General features: G+C 33.6%; 11 protein-coding genes and 2 pseudogenes across 13 annotated transcripts, besides 4 other annotated features; 8 read left to right on the top strand and 5 right to left on the bottom strand.

The window, feature by feature from the left end:
• Nucleotides 1-1,593: part of a mobile genetic element that runs on past the window's edge.
• Nucleotides 1,594-18,769: part of a mobile genetic element that runs on past the window's edge.
• TVAGG3_0763730 (uncharacterized protein) lies at nucleotides 1,776-2,102 on the bottom strand (the record flags this gene model as incomplete). The annotated part of the gene is made up of 1 exon (XM_001316255.1): nucleotides 1,776-2,102. One exon carries the CDS (start codon nucleotides 2,100-2,102, stop codon nucleotides 1,776-1,778), a length of 327 nt encoding a protein of 108 aa, XP_001316290.1.
• On the bottom strand, nucleotides 2,261-2,788 carry TVAGG3_0763720 (protein of unknown function, DUF4107 family; the record flags this gene model as incomplete). The annotated part of the gene is made up of 1 exon (XM_001316254.2): nucleotides 2,261-2,788. One exon carries the CDS (start codon nucleotides 2,786-2,788, stop codon nucleotides 2,261-2,263), a length of 528 nt encoding a protein of 175 aa, XP_001316289.2.
• Nucleotides 3,014-3,895, bottom strand: TVAGG3_0763710 (uncharacterized protein; the record flags this gene model as incomplete). Its single annotated transcript, XM_001316253.1, has 1 exon — nucleotides 3,014-3,895. The coding sequence occupies one exon, from the start codon at nucleotides 3,893-3,895 to the stop codon at nucleotides 3,014-3,016; it is 882 nt and encodes a 293-aa protein (XP_001316288.1).
• Nucleotides 5,223-5,864, top strand: TVAGG3_0763700 (uncharacterized protein; the record flags this gene model as incomplete). The annotated part of the gene is made up of 1 exon (XM_051245760.1): nucleotides 5,223-5,864. One exon carries the CDS (start codon nucleotides 5,223-5,225, stop codon nucleotides 5,862-5,864), a length of 642 nt encoding a protein of 213 aa, XP_051092347.1.
• Nucleotides 5,879-5,906: a terminal%2Cinverted (terminal inverted repeat of Mariner transposon ID:TVAGG3_0763680).
• Nucleotides 5,879-6,390: a mobile genetic element.
• On the top strand, nucleotides 6,217-6,390 carry TVAGG3_0763690 (annotated as a pseudogene). Its single transcript has one exon. A coding segment is annotated over exon 1 (174 nt).
• On the bottom strand, nucleotides 6,564-7,340 carry TVAGG3_0763670 (uncharacterized protein; the record flags this gene model as incomplete). Its single annotated transcript, XM_051245759.1, has 1 exon — nucleotides 6,564-7,340. The coding sequence occupies one exon, from the start codon at nucleotides 7,338-7,340 to the stop codon at nucleotides 6,564-6,566; it is 777 nt and encodes a 258-aa protein (XP_051092346.1).
• On the top strand, nucleotides 8,024-10,303 carry TVAGG3_0763660 (keratin-associated protein family; the record flags this gene model as incomplete). The annotated part of the gene is made up of 1 exon (XM_051245758.1): nucleotides 8,024-10,303. One exon carries the CDS (start codon nucleotides 8,024-8,026, stop codon nucleotides 10,301-10,303), a length of 2,280 nt encoding a protein of 759 aa, XP_051092345.1.
• Nucleotides 10,372-11,457, top strand: TVAGG3_0763650 (integrase core domain containing protein family; the record flags this gene model as incomplete). Its single annotated transcript, XM_051245757.1, has 1 exon — nucleotides 10,372-11,457. The coding sequence occupies one exon, from the start codon at nucleotides 10,372-10,374 to the stop codon at nucleotides 11,455-11,457; it is 1,086 nt and encodes a 361-aa protein (XP_051092344.1).
• TVAGG3_0763640 (Prim-pol domain family) lies at nucleotides 12,310-13,520 on the top strand (the record flags this gene model as incomplete). Its single annotated transcript, XM_051245756.1, has 1 exon — nucleotides 12,310-13,520. A coding segment is annotated over one exon (1,211 nt), but the record flags the coding sequence as incomplete, so codon positions are not given.
• TVAGG3_0763630 (uncharacterized protein) lies at nucleotides 14,127-14,444 on the top strand (the record flags this gene model as incomplete). Its single annotated transcript, XM_051245755.1, has 1 exon — nucleotides 14,127-14,444. The coding sequence occupies one exon, from the start codon at nucleotides 14,127-14,129 to the stop codon at nucleotides 14,442-14,444; it is 318 nt and encodes a 105-aa protein (XP_051092342.1).
• TVAGG3_0763620 (uncharacterized protein) lies at nucleotides 14,856-15,329 on the bottom strand (the record flags this gene model as incomplete). The annotated part of the gene is made up of 1 exon (XM_051245754.1): nucleotides 14,856-15,329. The coding sequence occupies one exon, from the start codon at nucleotides 15,327-15,329 to the stop codon at nucleotides 14,856-14,858; it is 474 nt and encodes a 157-aa protein (XP_051092341.1).
• Nucleotides 15,413-15,779, top strand: TVAGG3_0763610 (organellar and viral DNA polymerase type B; the record flags this gene model as incomplete). The annotated part of the gene is made up of 1 exon (XM_051245753.1): nucleotides 15,413-15,779. A coding segment is annotated over one exon (367 nt), but the record flags the coding sequence as incomplete, so codon positions are not given.
• Nucleotides 16,569-18,629, top strand: TVAGG3_0763600 (annotated as a pseudogene). Its single transcript has one exon. A coding segment is annotated over exon 1 (2,061 nt).

The raw sequence follows: 18,769 nt of genomic DNA, 5'->3' as shown, positions 1-18,769 counted from the left end.
TGATACAATTGTTCGCAAAGATATGCTTTATTCGCATGATCATACAAATATTATTAATTCAAATAATATTGAACGTTACTACCGTTGCATCGATCATTCTTGTCAAGCACGTTATTTAGTTAAAATTGAGAACAGTTCAGTTTCCGAAGATTTACAAAAGGAACATATACCCGAATGCAGACAATTTAAAAAGTTACAAAATGAAAAAAATGATCTTCATAAATCAATGACTCTGACAGAAATATACAATAAGGCAATGGCAAAATTTTCTGAAGACAACGGCACTTTTCAGCAGATTAAAAAAATTTATGACAGAACTTGCTGTTGGTACTGATGAAAACCCATTAATTAAAGATTCATTGGTCAGGGAAGTTTATAATAAGTCCAGAAAATTTTCTGTTGGAGAAAAAATTACAGACAATGAAATTGCTAATTTTTGTTTAATAAATGGCGAGCAGTTTTTCATTGGCCATGATTTTCAAGCAAATTGTGAGACGATGTTTTTTGGTTTTGAGAAGGCAATTCAATTTGCAAAAGAAGCCACAGATTTATTTTTTGCGATGGAACTTTTAAAATTACACCAAAACATTTTCAAAAAGGACAGATGCTAACAATTATGATTTGTGAACCTTCAACAAATCAATATCTACCACTTTTATTTATATTCATGAAAAACCGCACATTTGAATCTTATAAGAAGGCATTTGAATATATTTTTACTGTCAAGGGTATTCAATTTTCAAAGCTAATTCAAATTCATTGTGATTTTGAAAAGGGAATGATAGAGGCACTTCAACAAATTTTCCCTAAAGTCCGTATAATTGGATGCCTATTTCATTTCAAACAAGCTTTACACAGGAAACTTGTAGCACTTTATACAAAAAATTTCAATACTTTACAAAATTCTTTATTTAAGCTATATTCTATTACTCCATTCATGTCTCATGAAGAATTTGTACTTACAATGCATATAATTAATCAAAATAAAGTTGATTCGATCAAAGATTATATTGATTATTTCAACAAAGTTTGGTTGCCGCACTACAATTTAATATCTCAATATAATAATGCAACTGCAATATTCACTAATGATTGCCTCGAGAGTATGCATTCAGAATTTTCTTCGTTAAAACATCCAAACATTTATGAAGCTATTAAGAAGATATCTCAAATCCAATTAGATAAATATAACGCCATCAAAAATAGCCAGAAGATCGAGCGCCATATAAAAACCGTTATCACTGATAGCTACAAAAATTATATTCTTGACTGCTTTCAAAACGAACTTGAGAAAACAATTTTTTCTATCAAACAATACAACGTAAGTGATCTTTCTTTGGCTCAGAACGAGATTTCTCCATATGGTTCCATAGAATCGAGTTCATTGTTCGAAAATATTCCAGTTCATGATGCAGATATACTCAAATCGATCGATCTAACAGATAAAGATACAATGATCACTAAGTTTATTAATGAAAAAAGAGAAAAAATTATGGCATTATTTAATGAAACATTAAATCATCCAGATTTTAATTCATCCACTCCAATTCAAACTAATTTTGAGCAAGCCGATACAAATCAAGGTTCAGATGCAGTTAGTATACATATCTTGTGTACGGAGGCACTGCGAGCCTCCTTACCCATGATATGTGAATTTGACACTTTACAAAACCGTTAACGTATATTTTACAACACAAACGACAACACTAACTTAACCTTAAATATTTACAAAACCGCCAACCACTTCACTTCACTACTGTAAAAAATAAACGTTCTCACTTACAAAAGTATTGCAACTCTTCCCATTGCTGTGCTTCACACAATAGTTCATATTCTTCAGTATCGCTGCTGTCGCTCCAATCGTCAGAGTCAAAGTCACTGTCAAAATAAATGTTAGTAAGTTTTGACAAAGCTAATGAAACACGCTTACCGTTTGTATCGTATGCTTGTATAAACTTTCCATTCTTCATTCCTTCATAAACGCTCAAACTAACTTTACCCTTTCTCCCTCGTATCTGATAGAATGTATTTTCACGAGGAACGAAGAACAAATTCTTGAACTCATGACCGTTGTAGTTTGTTATCTCAATAGTTTTCGTCATTTATATAAAAATAAAATAAAAAATAATTTTAAAAAAATAAACTTAAAAATAAATGATATTACTACCTTCACGCGTATGAAAACATAGCACAAAAATAAATTTAGGTGAAGTGGTGAAATCTCACCTCTTTTTTCACCCGGTTTTTCACCCTGTTGAATTCATTGCTTTATAACTCTCTTCCTTGGTTTCTTTTTAGTTGCTTTCTTCACGTCTGTCTCCAACTTGACTGTCTTTCTTCTTCGGCCGTAATGATACCAGTTACTTCCACCAGTCAATGGGTCAAATGGTCTTTCGTAAGGGTTTCCATACATTCCATAGGGACCATACGGAAGAACTACTGGTGGAGAAGAAACATTTTCTTTAGTTCCATCGACTCTATTTAAATGTATTGTTTCACCTTTCATCTGGTCATTAAAGTCTTTTGCGTGTTTTGCAAACTCATCGTCCTTTCCTAAAGCATTTTCTGACTCAGTCGCAACCAAATTGGATGCTTTATTTATGAGCCCCATTTTATTTAATCTTAACTTCTTTGCAACCCAGCCTCCAATCTTTCCTTTATTTGCATCTAATGTCTTTGAAACCCTTCCTCCACTCATTTTATTTACTGCGTCATAAGCTCCAAGTGCTTTTGCTCCAAATGCTAATGCTTTTGTTCCCATTGCGCCTAAAGCTGCCCAAGCTACCATTTACACCATATTAAAATCATCTCTCTTCAATATTATCTCATAAAAGTTCTCGTTACTGGAGAAAGTCAATGAAACATAAGCGTTCTCACGGGCTTCGCCCTCACCGCTTTGCAGTCTATCTAACTTATTTCTTATATCATCTATACGCTTCAAAATGTCTGAACAATTGCTAACATCTTCTACAACAGTTATTTCATCATGAATGACCTTCAAGAACAAGCTCATTTAATATGCTATTAAAATCATCTCAATAATGAGTCCATCCTTTCCATCTTTAGGTAGCACAACATCTTTCATTGAAGAAGGTTCGACAAGTCTTATGTTAAACTTACTGACAAAGTTTGTTATACTATAATGCTTCGGCGGCGAATACATATAGTTTGAAAGACATAATATAGATTCTTCAGCAAATTCACTTATACTGGATTTTATAACAATGTTCTCACGAGACCAAATACCACCAATTGACAATCTTGTAAGCAATCCTGCTGAACCTTCTACTGTAAACGTCGATGGTAACATTCCACGAAGGTCATCTATTGACATCTTTGAGTCACTGAATTTAAATATTTTCTTAAAGCAATCGTCATTATCTAACCATGCAATAGCTTTGAAGTTTTCATTCGAATATACATCTGCTTCATTAAATGTAAATCCTGACTTCTTTGCAGAGATTACTTTAAAATCTATTGAGTTTGTTTCAAAATTATATGCTATGGTAACTTCTGAAGGTAATGGATGCCCTTCCGCAGTCAGTTGTTCTCTCACTACCGTTTGAAGCTTTGTGTTAAAAACTTTCATGTCATCTCCTGTGTCTAGGTTCACATACACAGCAACAGGGAAACTATCTTGCTTCTTTGTTTCATCATTATATCTCAAAACATTAAAGTTCTTCAATAATATTGTTCTTCCTGCTGGAATACTTCGAACCTGTCTGATTTCAATAGCTTTCTCACCTCCTACATACTCTACCCAGTGTCTTGGATATTCATAAGTATACTGACTTTCTTGAATTTTGGTTGGTTTCATCATAACATGTTCATAGTATATCTTTATACTCTTGTCAGTTAGACTCGGTGCTATGTTCTGAATATTTCTGACTTGCATTTTTAATGGAGATAAAATGAAGCATTTAATACATGACGTAGATGAAGACATGAATGAAAGCAGTGAAAAGCTCAACAGTTCTCTCATTCTTCCTTTCAGCAAAGATTATGAATTCTGTTCAAATGGTGTTTATTTCTATTGTGGAAAGATGGGTTCAGGTAAGACATTTAACCTCATTCGTCATATACTCATAACAGAGCGTTTAGGAAACGACTCTTACTATGACCAAATCATTATATCAGCAACTTCAGACTCTATGGATTCAACAGCGAAAACATTTATGTCAAAAGTTCAAGCCTCTGTCGTTAAAGTTCCAGACAGTGAACTCATTGAATTTCTTCAACGTTACATTCGACGTAAGAGGAAATATTATGCCATCGTAGAGTTCATACAGTCAGGAATGCAAAAGACTTCTGAGGAGATGGAAAGAATTATTGACAAACACCACTTACGTCAGTACTCAGGAGTTTACGATATGAAACGACTGACAAACTACATTCTATCAAAACTTTCAAAATACCCCTTCAAAAAGTATCCTTCAAACACTCTGCTCGTTTGTGACGACTTCTCCGGAAAAGGTTTAGTGTCAAAACCAGACTCACCATTAGCTAACATCATAACTAAAGTCAGACATTACCATTTAACTGTAGCAATACTTATGCAAACATGGCGTTTTCTTGCTTTAAACATAAAACATCTCATAACTGACTTCGTTATCTTTCAAGGTTTCTCACGTTATGATATTGAACTCATTTGGAAACAGTCAGGTATAACATTACCTTTTGAAGAAATTTGGGAAGCATATAAGTCTCTCATCTCTCCTCGTTCATACCTTGAGATTCATATCATGACTAATACCATTAAAGTCAAAAATATTCCATGGGAACGACCAACATTGTTTTAAAGTTTAACCTTCAATTGACTGATGGTAAACAAATTCCATGCATCTCTGTCGCCATTTCTGTTAATATTTTTGCTGTCATTCATATCATCCACTTCCCCATCCGTTAGCTTTTGAGGATATGCGTTAGAATAGCTGTTCTTAAATGAAGGCTTTTCACCTTTGAGAGCATAAACTCTATAACTTTCTGCATACTTTATGTTTGAACCTCCTGAGCCATCATTGACATAAATTTTTATAGGCTTCCACCCTTTGTTCATGTTCCTGCTTCTTCCCTTTGCTCTTTTGTTCAGTAGTTCTACATCTTTATACACAGCTCCTGTCTCAGTGAATTCAACAATATTTTCATTCGTTAGCTTTACATTCAAACCCTTGTCGAGTATATTGTTCATTTCATACATATAAAAGGTTTTTATTCTATATGAAATGAGAAGCAAATCCATCTTAGCTGGTGCCGTTAATGTTCCAATTGAACCAACATCAAATGTTGACTCACGAACGACAAACAATATTGTCATAAAGAACTATAGTCCAGAGTGTTTGAAAGAAAAAGAACCAGATCTTAAGTCGGGACCTTCGGTCTTGGAGCATGGCGCCGTGAATTTAAACACAGCTTCAAACGCTAACGCTACATCAGATGTTAAGTTAGAGTATCCACCACTGGACCAAATTCTTTCAAGAGAAGCCAACGACAACCCTTACACAAATGTTCAAACAAATCCTTCAGATAACGTAGACCATTACCTTCTTCAGTTATACCAAACAATTTTACTCAAAGACGATAAGAAGCTTTTGGTAAATCTTATAAGCAAGAACCAAATAATTCTAACAAAGGAGGACCTTGAAAATGTTATCTCACGAATAACAGGAAAGCAATGTGTCATTGACTATCTCGACCCTGAAATCGAATGCTGTGGTCAAACTCCACTATTCATGAAAATAGGTAACATCCGCATCATTGAAACACCAGGAACTACAGGAGTTGAGTTTAAGTATAAATATTCGAATGAATATACAAAACTTTCAACAGAATATAAACTTTGCTTGAAATATGTTTTAGTAAATTAAAGCAATTTGTAATATAGGGTGTCCAAAGGTGCGTTTAGCACAGCGCTCTATATGAGACTATTAAAGGAGATATATGCTGATTATAAATATATAATAAAAAATATGAATATATGTATATGATGAGTATGTTGTATTTTGGCGCCATGCCGGGATATAAAATGAATTTTGAGACAAGAGGCGGTTTCGCGGGAAATTTTGGCGGGATTTTTTTCATTTTTTTAATGAATCATAAAGAAAACATCCTCGCTCTTGCAAAAAAATGCAAAGACTGTAAAAAAATCTACGAGACATTGGTAAAATGCTTCGGTATGGATGCTCCTAGCTATTCCACTGTAACGTATCATGTTAGGATGTATCACTTCATGAACAAAAAGGCGCCCATCATAAAAATTGACAAAAAATCACCGGATCAAAGAAAAATCAAAGCAATTCTTCAAGCGCTAGATGAAGACCCAAGAGCATCACTCAGAAGGATAGAGGAGATGACAAAGATACCACGTACAACAGTCAGTTATTATCTGCACAAAACTTCTTCAACAGTATCGAACTCATCTTGATAATGCAAACCTAATCTTATTGACTTGGTGCAGTTTTCACTAACACAATATTTTTCTGTTCTCTTGACTGATATAACTAACTCATTTGTTTCATCAAACAGCAACAACCAAAGTTCATGACCTAATACATAACATTCATACTTTATATTTTTAGCTCTGAGTTCTCTTGTAAGCTGTTGCATTTAATATTTTCTAAAAAGTCAACTTCAACAGTCATTCGCACTGGTGCCTTCAGTTCTACAGGCTCTCCTTGAAAGTCAACAAGTCTGAATTGCATGTCTTTCAAATTATGAGGACTAATGCGAACCCATTTACCTAAATGAGTTGCTATGACAGGAACGTTTGGAATGAACATTGAATTGACTGCATAACAGAAAGACTTATATTCTACTGAACCTTTACTATTAACTCCTGAAATACCTGTGACATTAGCTATTTTTGACTCAATGTACAAACAATTACCATAACATACGTATGGAACAGATTTCATCTCAATCGTTTTGTCAACACTTTTCAAAGGAAATGTCATATGGTATGCACCCAAAAGAAGTTGTACTCTATGACTCATTCTTGGTATCTTAAACTCCTTCACATAACTGAACTTCAAAACTCCTGCAATAAGTTTAACATTCATTAAGTTTTCTTCGTTATCCTTGTTTATTGTAGTATTTATGAGAGCATTTAACACTCCAGCTAATGTTTCCATCTTATATTCTACATTATTGTGAAATCTTATTTCGTGCTTCTTTCCATCTATTTCAATCTCCATGAAATCTGTTTCATCTGTTATAACGAATGAAGCGATAGTATTGAAGTCAACCATTCTGAATGCAAGCGCCTCATTCTGTAGACCTAAGTTTGTTTGTAGCTTTACTGTCCCGTATTCGTTTGGGTCTGTACTTTGCAAATAGAACAACATTTTATTCTCATTAAAATATGAGTATAGCTGCATATGCGTATGAAGCTGACAGAGCTAAACGTTTATATTTTGGTCAATACTCTCTCACACTTACTGACAAATATATTGTTATCACTGATGGAAATACTGAGAAATACATAACATGGAAGGACTATGAAAAGTTTGACCCTATTTTAACTCCATGTACTATGCCGTTTATAAAGGACGGTGAAATTATTGAAAAAGATAATACAACCGTATATAGGTCTGTTTATGAAGCATTAGAATATATGTTGAATCATAATCCCGAAAGATTTGATCCAAGCACTACGTCATGTACTATGCCGTTTATAAAGGACGGTGAAATCGTAAGAGTTCCGGATTCAACGGTTTATACAGCTGTTCAAAACAGTTTACAAAACATTTTAGCGAATATCTTTAATTCAGAAACTACAGAAATAAAATTACCGTATATAACAGATGCTAAAGAAATTAAATCAAAAACAACAACATTATTTGCATCACTTAATGATTTAATGACTTATATCATTAATACTCCCCAGCTGACTACAGCATTTGATCCAAACTCAACGGTTTGCAGTGTACCTTTCATAAATGACAGTTCATTAATTACTTTAAGGGATTCGACAGTAAATGAATCATTAAAGGCTTCATTAATGAAAATCATTGATTTTAACTCATTCATGAATACATATAATTCATTCATTAATGTTTCATACACTTCTAAAGAAGGTGAGCCAAAAACTATTGATAAAGCGGTGTATGAAATAAAAGCATCAATGACGAAATTGAATTCGTTAACTTTTGACGGTGATAGTTCCGTTAACGGCATGACATCGGGGAAAACGATTTTAACGAAAGAATACTTAAAATCTCATGTTAGTGAGTTCGTTGAAATTGAAAAAGAAGGCGGAATTAAGTTCGATCCACTGAGTTTCATTTTCAACTTAGCGAATGCGGGTATTAGTTTCGCTGAATGGACAACTATACAGAGTGAAATAAACGCAATATGGACGTTTTTGGGGTCAAAAGCTGGAATGGGTGAGCTTGTAAATGCTGCAAGAACATTAGGTGAAACGGGAAATTTTGTAGATGGTTTTAAAAGACTTGTTTCAAATGTTTTGACAAACACAAAGAAATTATTTAGATATACCGTACATAACGGACGGATTTTCGAACAGATAGCAACAAACCCTCCGGTTATGGCTGCGTTGATGATGGTTAGAGACATAAAACCACGTAGCGGTGAAGCCCATGAACAACAGGATACGGGTCGGGTTATTCGAGACATTAAAAACGTGTATCCTGAAGTTATTGATTTATTTAGAGGTGTTAATGATTCGATTTCAAATCATTCTATAACCCTCGATGAAGAGAATAAATTAACAGATTATATATTCGTCATTATTGCAGAACTAATGAAGAGAATAAATGAAAAAGGTATAGCTGATATCATTAATGTAAGTGATGTAATGATGAAAAGAAATTTTGACTCATTATTTACAAAACCGAAAACAGAATATAGTCTTTATGACGTAATTACCGAATTAATGAAAAAGATTAATGATAATAAGAGTTCTGGCGGAAGAGTTGAATTAGAAGTGAATGATGTTAATGAGAAATTAGCCGAAAAGGCAGACAAAAATGATCTTTTAGCTCTGAGTGATAGAGTCAAGAACCATGTTCATTATATAACTTCAGATGAACAAATTATAACGGATTATCATGGATATTTAACACGGGATGAAGAAGTGAAGACGGAAGACCCTAATGAAAGAAGATATAAATACATTCGTGCTAAAGGTTATGACATAATCTGTACTGTACATTATGACACGGGTAAAGCGCTAGAAGCATTTAGTTATAACGATGAAATTTATGCCTCTACTTTCTCTGTTAAAGGTGTATTAGTTGAACCAAAATTTACGTTGAGAGTTAAGGCAAAAATAACTTTTGAAGATGCTATTAAAAGTAAAGCTGACAAAGATGAACTTGACGCAATGAACAAAGTTTTGAAATCTCATAAACACAACATCTCCGATATAAATGAACTTCAAACTACATTAGACAGTAAAGCCGACAAGAACCATACACATAAATCCTTCACTACTGTTAGAGCAGACGACATAATACTGAACTATACCCTCGGTTCAAGTGCACCTTTAGAGAATCCAAGTACAAGCGTAAAAGATACACTTAACAATTTAGATAACTATTGCAGGAACATTGATCAATATGCCAGAAACTTTGAAACACATGAACTACCAACGATGTTAGACAGTAAAGCCGACAAGAACCATACACATAAATCCTTCACTACTGTTAGAGCAGACGACATAATATTGAACTATGATTTGGGTTCAAGTGCACCTTTAGAGAATCCGAGTACAAGCGTAAAAGATACTCTTAACAATTTAGATAACAGATGTATGAACATTGAAGGTCATGCCAGAAACTTTGAAGCATATGAACTACCAGCAATGTTAGATAAGAAAGCTGACAAAACAGAGCTTCAAACATTAAAGACTGAAATACTTCAAACCATATATCCTGTTGGTTCTATTTATACGTCAATGAATTCAACAAATCCAGCAACAGTTTTAGGTTTTGGTACGTGGAAGCAGATTGTAGATAAATTCTTATACTGTGCTAGATATTCAAAGCAAACAGGAGGTTCGAAGAAAATTAAAGAAGCAAACCTTCCACCACACACTCATACAGGAACGACAAACTTTTCTGGCGACCATAGCCACTCATTAAGAGACCACCCATTATACAACTCAGAGTATGAAGCTGGCAATGACGTTTTATCTCCATCTTATAACAATTCAGCAAAAAAGATTTTTCGACCAACTGAACCAGGAGGAAATCATGTCCATACTTTCACAACAAATCCAACAGGCTCGGGTGCAGATTATATGCCACCATTTGTGACTGTATTCGCATGGTACCGCGTTCAATGAACGCGCTTGAGCCTAGACCCTTTGGATCAAGGCTTACCGTCTTGAATAAAATCTTTAACTTTACATAAATGAGCTTGAAAGAAGTATTCGAACAACATCCATGGAGGTCATTTAAGAAGTTCAATGAAGCTGCAAAGAGTTGGGGATTTACTAACAGAGCTGAAGTGAAAAGGTTCTTTGACAAAAATGTTGTACATCAAACAAAAATAAACCCTTACGACTACTTTTTACCAATTTACTCCAACGCTCCTGACGCATACCAATTTGACACTCTCATTCAAAGCAGAAAAGGAGGACATAAACCATTCCTCATCTTCATTAATGTTAACACTCGCAAAGCATATGCATATCCAATGAAAAATAAAGGAACTCATGAAGTTTTAAGAGTTTTACAAAAGTTCGTGGCAGAACATCATCCCACTTCATTAACATCAGACCAAGACGGTGCATACATCAGTAATGAAATCACAGAATTTCTCATTAAGCATAACATAACTCACTACACTACTGAAGACCATAACCAAAACATACTCGGCATCATAAACCGCTTCATAAGAACGCTCAGAGATTTAAACCAAGAGCGAGACTTTACCGAAGAAACAATGAAACACTTTCTCGAAGTATATAATTCCTCAACACATTCTACAACAGGACATACACCAAATTCAATGACACAACAACAAGAAGAAAAGTATATACAAAAGAAACGAAGTCAAACACAAAATATCAGAAATTCAACACAATTTACCCTCATTCCTGGTACAAAAGTTCGTGTAGTTCTTGACGACAAACCGTTGACAAAGAAATGTTTAAGGTTAAGTCGAAATTATTATATCGTAGACTCTACACAAGGTAATGGATATCTTATAAAAGCTGCTGACGACTCCATTGCATTTTACCCTCGACATAAATTAGTCGAAAGTAGTAATGGCAAACTTGCTGAAACCATTGACGAAGCAAAGCGAGGAGTGGTTATTGAAATACTTGGCTACAACATAAACGATGACACTTATAAAGTAAGATATGAAGGAGGCGTTGAAGATGTTATACCATCTAAGAACTTGAGAGAGTCGAAGCCAACTCATCTGGGTCCATTAGAGCGGGAGTACTGGAAAGACAAAAATAAGCCAGAAAGAATAAGAAAATTCTTCTAAACTTTTTCGTTGGATGTAAATCAGACATGAATGAGAACAGTCATGATATCATTAATGGTACCATTTATTTTAACATAAATGTTTTCAGTGTCACCACGTCACTATGTCACCAGGTTAATTAACTTCTCTTAAAATTACTAACAACATGACATTTTGACAACAGTCCAGGAAATAAATTTTATCGTAAATGTTTACGTTAATGTTTTCGTTTATGTTTTCATAAATGTTTTCAGTGTCACCACGACACCGTGTGTCACCAGGTTAATTAACTTCTCTTAAAATTACTGACAACATGACATTTTGACAACAGTCCAGGAAATAAATTTTATCGTAAATGTTTACGTTAATGTTTTCGTTTATGTTTTCATAAATGTTTTCAGTGTCACCACGACACCGTGTGTCACCAGGTTAATTAACTTCTCTTCAAATTACTGACAACATGACATTTAGACAACAAGCCCGGAAATATATTTTATCATTAATGTTTACGTTAATATTTCGTAAATGTTTTCATAAATGTTTTCAGTGTCACCACGACACCGTGTGTCACCAGGTTAATTAACTTCTCTTAAAAATGATGACACCATGACATTTAGACAACAGTCCAGGAAATTTGATGCAGTCCAAAAATAAAGTTAGTTTTAAAATTATTTTTATTTTTTTATTCCTATATAAATGACGGCAACAAACAACAACAGCAACTTTATCATTTCTGATGAAAAAGTTATTGATTCATTAGCTAAGGAATTAGTTGTGGCAGAAACTAAAATCCTCAACGAAAGAATTGGTGAAAACAAGATTGATTTACATAACTACCTCAAACACGATGGAGGAAGAGGAAGGAAAACTGGTATGGCTTTATTAGTAAATAAAATTTCAAATTTAACGATTATAGATGTCGATATCAATAAATCGTACAATGATGAACTTAAAGAAACAGTTAGAAAAGATATTTTATCAAAACTTTCGGATAAAGATGTTATCGTTAAAACTGCTTCAGGAGGTCTTCACATTTATTGTAACACTAATTTCTTCTATTCAGTTTCGAACAGAATGATTAAATGCTATTCCTGCAATGATTATGATATTGACATAATGACTTCAATGGATGAATCAAAGCGTTCTTTAGTAGTTATGGCTGATTCAAGAGTTCGCAAGAATGCAACAGAACCAATCAAAACATACTCATTCATTCGTGGAAGTTATGATTCAACATTAACTAGAACAGCGAATGATATATTAAATGATTTGAATATTAATGTAAGAGTTGAACAAAAGAATGAAGAAATAAAGACTATCATGAATGAAAACAAAGATGTAAACATTGACGATAAACTAGCTCAAAGCATAGTCGATGGTATTAGTGATTTTGAAGTACATAATGACGGTGGAAACATGAATTTAGAAAAAGAAGTTACATTATTCACACTGTTTCAAGCTATTAATTCGTTACCTAATCATTTAATTAATGAAGCCTACGATAACGTTTATAACTTCTGCAATTTAACTGAAAATGCAAAAAGTAATTTTGAAAAAGCACGTAGTAGATATGCTCATTTAATGACTTCTCCATTTGTTTTAGTGAAGATTCTAAAACTATATCAAAAGGAATATTATGATGAATACGTTTTACCTTTATTACGTAAGCCAAAAATAACATTTGATATAAAACTTGATGACTCGTTTTTGATAACAGATATTAGACGCAAGGCTGAAAATCATCAGTATAAAAACAGTTCTGAAGTAATTGAGGATTTATCACATGTAATCCGTTTTGTAGATTGTGGAAACAAATATTTCATTCAAAAGGACTATAATATCCACGACAAAATGAATCAAATATCATTCGTTCTTCAATCAAACATGAAAGAGTCACTCAAAATGATTAAATTATTTAAAGAAGAAGGTAAAACCATAACAGCATGGGACGTACTACTAAATCAATTATCCTCATTAACCGTTAAGGGTGTTTGCTTTAAATCTGATTCTCCAGATGTTTTCTCAACGTTTCAGGGTTATAAATACAACGTTCTCGAAAAACCAGATTACTCAAAAATTGAGATGTTTATGAATTTCATTAAAGAAGCCATTTGTGATAATAACGATGAAGTGTATAAATACCTTCTCGGCTGGATTGCATCAATGATTCAACATCCTGGAATCAAGAATGAAACAGCAATTATTTTGAAAGGACTTCAGGGAACAGGTAAAAACAGATTTACAGACATTATTTCTGAACTTCTCGCTGGTTATTCATGTAAAAATTACCGAAATAAGTGAGCTAACGGGTAATTTCAATTCAGTAGTTGAGAATAAAAATGTTTCTTGTACTTAATGAACTCAAGAATGTAGGTGAAGACAGACTTGCAAACTTCAACGCTTTGAAATCAATTATAACGGATAATGAGATTAGAATTAATGAAAAGAATCAACCCAGAAGAACAGCTCAGAACGTTGCAAACTTCATTTTCGTAACTAACAACGTCTACCCTGTCAAAATTGAAGTTGGAGACAGAAGATACGTAGTTTTAAGAGTTAATGGTAAATTCAAGGGTCAATTTGATTACTTCAAGAATTTAATGGATTCATGCACAAAGGAATTTTATGATAATTTACTAACATATTTTATGCAATATGACCTTTCATCATTTAATGTACGAATCATACCGATGACTGAAGCCAAACAAGATTTAATTGAATTATCAACAAATCCTTTAGATGTATGGATAAATACACATTATGATGAATTGTGTGCAGGTATGACGTGTAAAAATGCTCTATTCTGCAAACCATCAGACATGAAAGACAAAAACTTTCAAATGAGCATTAAAGATAAATGTGAAAGGAAACAGAGAAGAATAGATGGTAAACAAACATGGTGTTATGTTTTGAAAGAAGAAATGAAAGGATTATATAAACAGGTTGAACCAAACAATAATGAGGATTCATTTACTGACGATGAAATACCTGTAAATGAAGCTTTATAAAGTATGATTTGAATTTATTTTTGCATTAATCCTGCTGTGTTGTCTAAATGTCATGTTGTCACACTTTTTAAAAGAAGTTAATTAACCTGGTGACATGGTGACGTGGTGACACTGAAAACATTAACGAAATCATTAATGAAAACATTTACGAAATCATTAATGATAAAATATATTTCCGGGCTTGTTGTCAAAATGTCATGTTGTCATCATTTTTAAGAGAAGTTAATTAACCTGGTGACACATGGTGACGTGGTGACACCATCAGTTATTCAAAAATAATTCATAAATGCCTTCCTCCTTTCGTACCTGTTGTCAAAATGTCATGTTGTCATCATTTTTAAGAGAAGTTAATTAACCTGGTGACACATGGTGACGTGGTGACACCATCAGTTATTCAAAAATATATTTTTCTTATAAAGCTTCAGGGTCTATTTCTTCAACCATTTCACTTCCTTCGTCAATGTCAATAGAAGCTTCTTCAACCTTTGGTAAGAATTTCTGTATAACATCTTTGTTCGTTATTGTCTTCAGAGATGAAGGATAATATTTCACATTTGTTTCACCTTTCTTATATTCTTTCTGTTCGGAAAGATTTAAAGCAATACTGAAGAAGTCAACGTTAGAGTTCTTTATGACAGTATAATGAGTATCTTTGACATTCACGAAGAAACTCTTTTGTTTCAAAACTACTGCTAACTCTTGTGAAGTATAACGTTTGCGGTCAATGACAATAGCTAATGGTCTGACATACTGACCAAACTTAGATTCTTTCACAAACTTCTTGTTAAAGATAACATTAACATTTGAAGCATTATTGAACTCATTCTTGATGGCAGTAGCGAGAGCATTGTATGAAAAGAACTTGCAATCTTGCATGTGTTTCATTAAAATAAAAATATTAAATTATTTGAAAAATAACTTAAAAATCTAATAATTTTTCAAAAAATATTTTTTTTTTCCTACTAAAGATGTATCGGAAGTTGTCTAAGTTAGAACACTCGGAAATAAAACAACTTCTTACAGAAGCTAATATAGATGTTGCAAAGCATTACGCAACAAACAAAAAAGCACTCGCTGACATCCTCAATGACTATAATGGTGCAATAAGTTATGATAGAATTCATGAGTTCATAAAGCCGCAACGCGGCGAGGACGAAGTCCATGCAAGAGCATTTCCTTTAAATGACGTTGCTATTGACTTATATCATAGACGTTCAGTACCTCATGAAGTAAGAAGAGAAATGTTTGACCTAACAAATGCAAACGTTGGTGAAACAAGAAGAAGAGACGACACACTGAAACAACAGAGAAGAGAGATGTTTAAGAGCGCTATAGAACAAGTTCGCAAAGCTAACGATGTCCTTCGTTCCATTGACGACAAACCAAAAGAAGGTGAGAGATGGTTAAAGAAAGATGAAGAGAATAGGAAGAGAAATGTGAAGTCAGGCAATAGACTCATTGACTTTAACATCGAAGCTTTAGATGAACCAAACAGAGACTACTTACACAAACATTTCGGTAAGGTTTTCATGAGACTCTTAGAGAAGATTAAAATAAAACTCACAACAGAGATGGATGGTATGTTATAAACTTGGTGGAAAGTATGAATGTTCTACGTTAAACCTCAATAATATTGGAACATTACTACATCAGCTCTTGAAGGAGAACTTTATATCAGAGAGAGAAGCAAATGCTGCAGGTATTGTTGAAATGCACTATGACTTCTTCTTGACAAACATAAAGAATCTTACTGAAATAAAGATGTATGATTTAACAGAATATGAAGGCTTAACGATGTCAGATGTAAAGAAAAGCAAACCAAAAAAGAGACCATATAGAGATGAAAGCACACTGACAAATGACCAGAAAGCCATTTTGGAAGCTCTTAAGCAAACAGGAAACCCAGCACTTATAGAAAGCTTTTGGAAAGATAATGGTGAAAAGAAGTTTTATAAGAAGAGAAGCGGTCAGTTCTGGAAGTATCTTTGCACATTACCTATAAATCTTGAACGCTACCAAATCTTCAATGAACTGAACAAAAGAACTGCAACACTTATGACAGAAGATAACTGCTTCGTTTATGCTTGCATTCAGGCTGGAGTAAATGAAGAAACTATTGACCCCATGAGAGAAGTCATTCGTGTTAGAGACTTTCCTCAAAGTAAAGTACAAGAAATTTCTGACGCAACTGGTATAGCATTTAATGTTACCATTGGTTACTTCAATGACTCAAGACATAATGAAATAAAGAGATACATACCAAAAGAATGTAAAACTGTTCGAACTATTGACTTACTTCTTGTTGAAGACCATTACATGCTAAATGAAAGATTACCAATGACAACATATTTTATCATAAATTATAAAGAAATTCTCAAAGCTTGTGGTGGAATGAACATTGAGAAACAGATGAAGATTTATACAAAGAGAGAGAACAAATATGTAGTTCGTTATGATAGAACAACACCGTTATGGGATGTTATGAAAACATTGTGGGAGTGCAAATATTTCGAACCTATTTCTTATGGAGAACTTTTCACATATACGACTGACTTATATAAACAGAACCTTGCACCATTTAAAGATTTGACATATGCTCCAAAGTATTGTGTACAACTGAAGAAGAAAGCCGAGTCAAAAGAAGTAAATAAAAATAAGTGCAAGTTCATTCCTGAGCACATTTTCTTTGCTGACTTTGAGTGTAGCACAGACGGCTTTCATAAAGCCTTTAACATTTGTTATGACAGTGAAGATGGTTCAGTGAGTGAAAGCATTTGGGGTCAGAACTGTGCAACAGAATTTTGGAACGACTTCCTGACAAGAGTTTAATATATTTCCATAACCTCAGTTATGATATAAACTTCATCTTAAGACACATGACAGAAGTGAAAGGAACTCCCATCATTAAAGGTTCACGAACAATGCAAATAACTGGCTTATATAAAGGACGGGCAATTATTATAAAAGACTCTTACAGTGTTATAAATAAGAAGCTTAAACTATTTCCTGCTATGTTTAACTTACAAACAGGACCGAAAGAAGTATTTCCATACAACTACTACAGCAATGTTTTATTAGCAAATGACAACAGAACTGGTGTCATTTCTGAAGCGTGTAAGTTTGTAAAAGATATTGATACGTTCATGAAAAACATAGATTCCATCAAAGGTTGCAGAATAGATGAAAACCACTTCGACTTAGAAAAGTATAGCACATTTTATTGCAAACAAGATGTAAGAATTTTAAGAGAAGGTTTTGTTAAGTTCCGCAATGACATATTGAAAGAATTTGATTTAAACGTTTATGACTACGTTAGTATTTGTTCAATTGCTAACAAATTATTTGAGAACAGAGTGTACTTCCCGAATGGAAATTTATATGACCTCTCAAATAAACCAAGAGAATTTATTTCACGCTGTATTCAAGGTGGAAGATGTATGCTGTCAGATAACATGAAACAAAAGAGCGAAAAGAAACTCATTGCTGATTTCGACGCTGTTTCATTATATCCATCAGCTATAGCAAGACTTTATACTTTAGAAGGAATTCCAAAGGTTATGAAGGATGAGATGCTAAGCACAGAGTATCTCATGAGACATTTATTCGATGACGACCAAAAGGAACCCATTGGTGAAAAGTTTATGTCTGGCTTCTTTGTTCTCATTAAGATAACAGAGATTGGAATACATAGACACTTTCCTTTAATAGTTTGTGACCCTGAACTAAATCCAGAACTTAACGTTCCCAGAAGTTCAAACACTTGCTGTTTAATGTATGTTGACCATATAACATTACAAGACCTCATAAAATATCAAGGTGTCAAATGTGAAGTGTTGCAAGGATACTATTACGATGGAAACAGAGATATTAGAATAAGAGATGAAGTAAAGAAGTTGTTTGAGTTAAGGTTAAAGTATAAGAAAGAAGGAAATCCTTTGCAAGAAAATATAAAGCTCATTCTGAACAGTATTTATGGCAAAACTATTCTATCTCCTATTGAGTCAAAAATAACCATAGTAAATGACAAAGATGCTATAAGATATGCCATCAGAAACTACAACCATATAGTGAAGTTCGAAGGTTTGGATGGTTCAGATAAAACTATTTTCAAGCTAACGAAAAGCATTTGCAGACACTTTAACTTCTGTCCACTTGGTGTTAACATTCTGTCTATGTCGAAGAGAATAATGTGTGAAGTATTCTGTACTGCTGAGGACTTAGGAATGGACATCTTTTATAGCGATACGGACAGTATGCATCTCTACAATGAAGATATCCCTCGTTTAGCTGAAGAGTTTGAGAAACGTTATGGAAGAGTTCTCATT

This window comes from Trichomonas vaginalis, chromosome III (genome assembly GCF_026262505.1).
Source record: "Trichomonas vaginalis G3 chromosome III, whole genome shotgun sequence".
Lineage (NCBI taxonomy): Eukaryota > Parabasalia > Trichomonadida > Trichomonadidae > Trichomonas > Trichomonas vaginalis.
The sequence above is the reverse complement of the archived record's forward strand: the minus strand, read 5'-3'. Positions and strand labels throughout refer to the sequence as shown.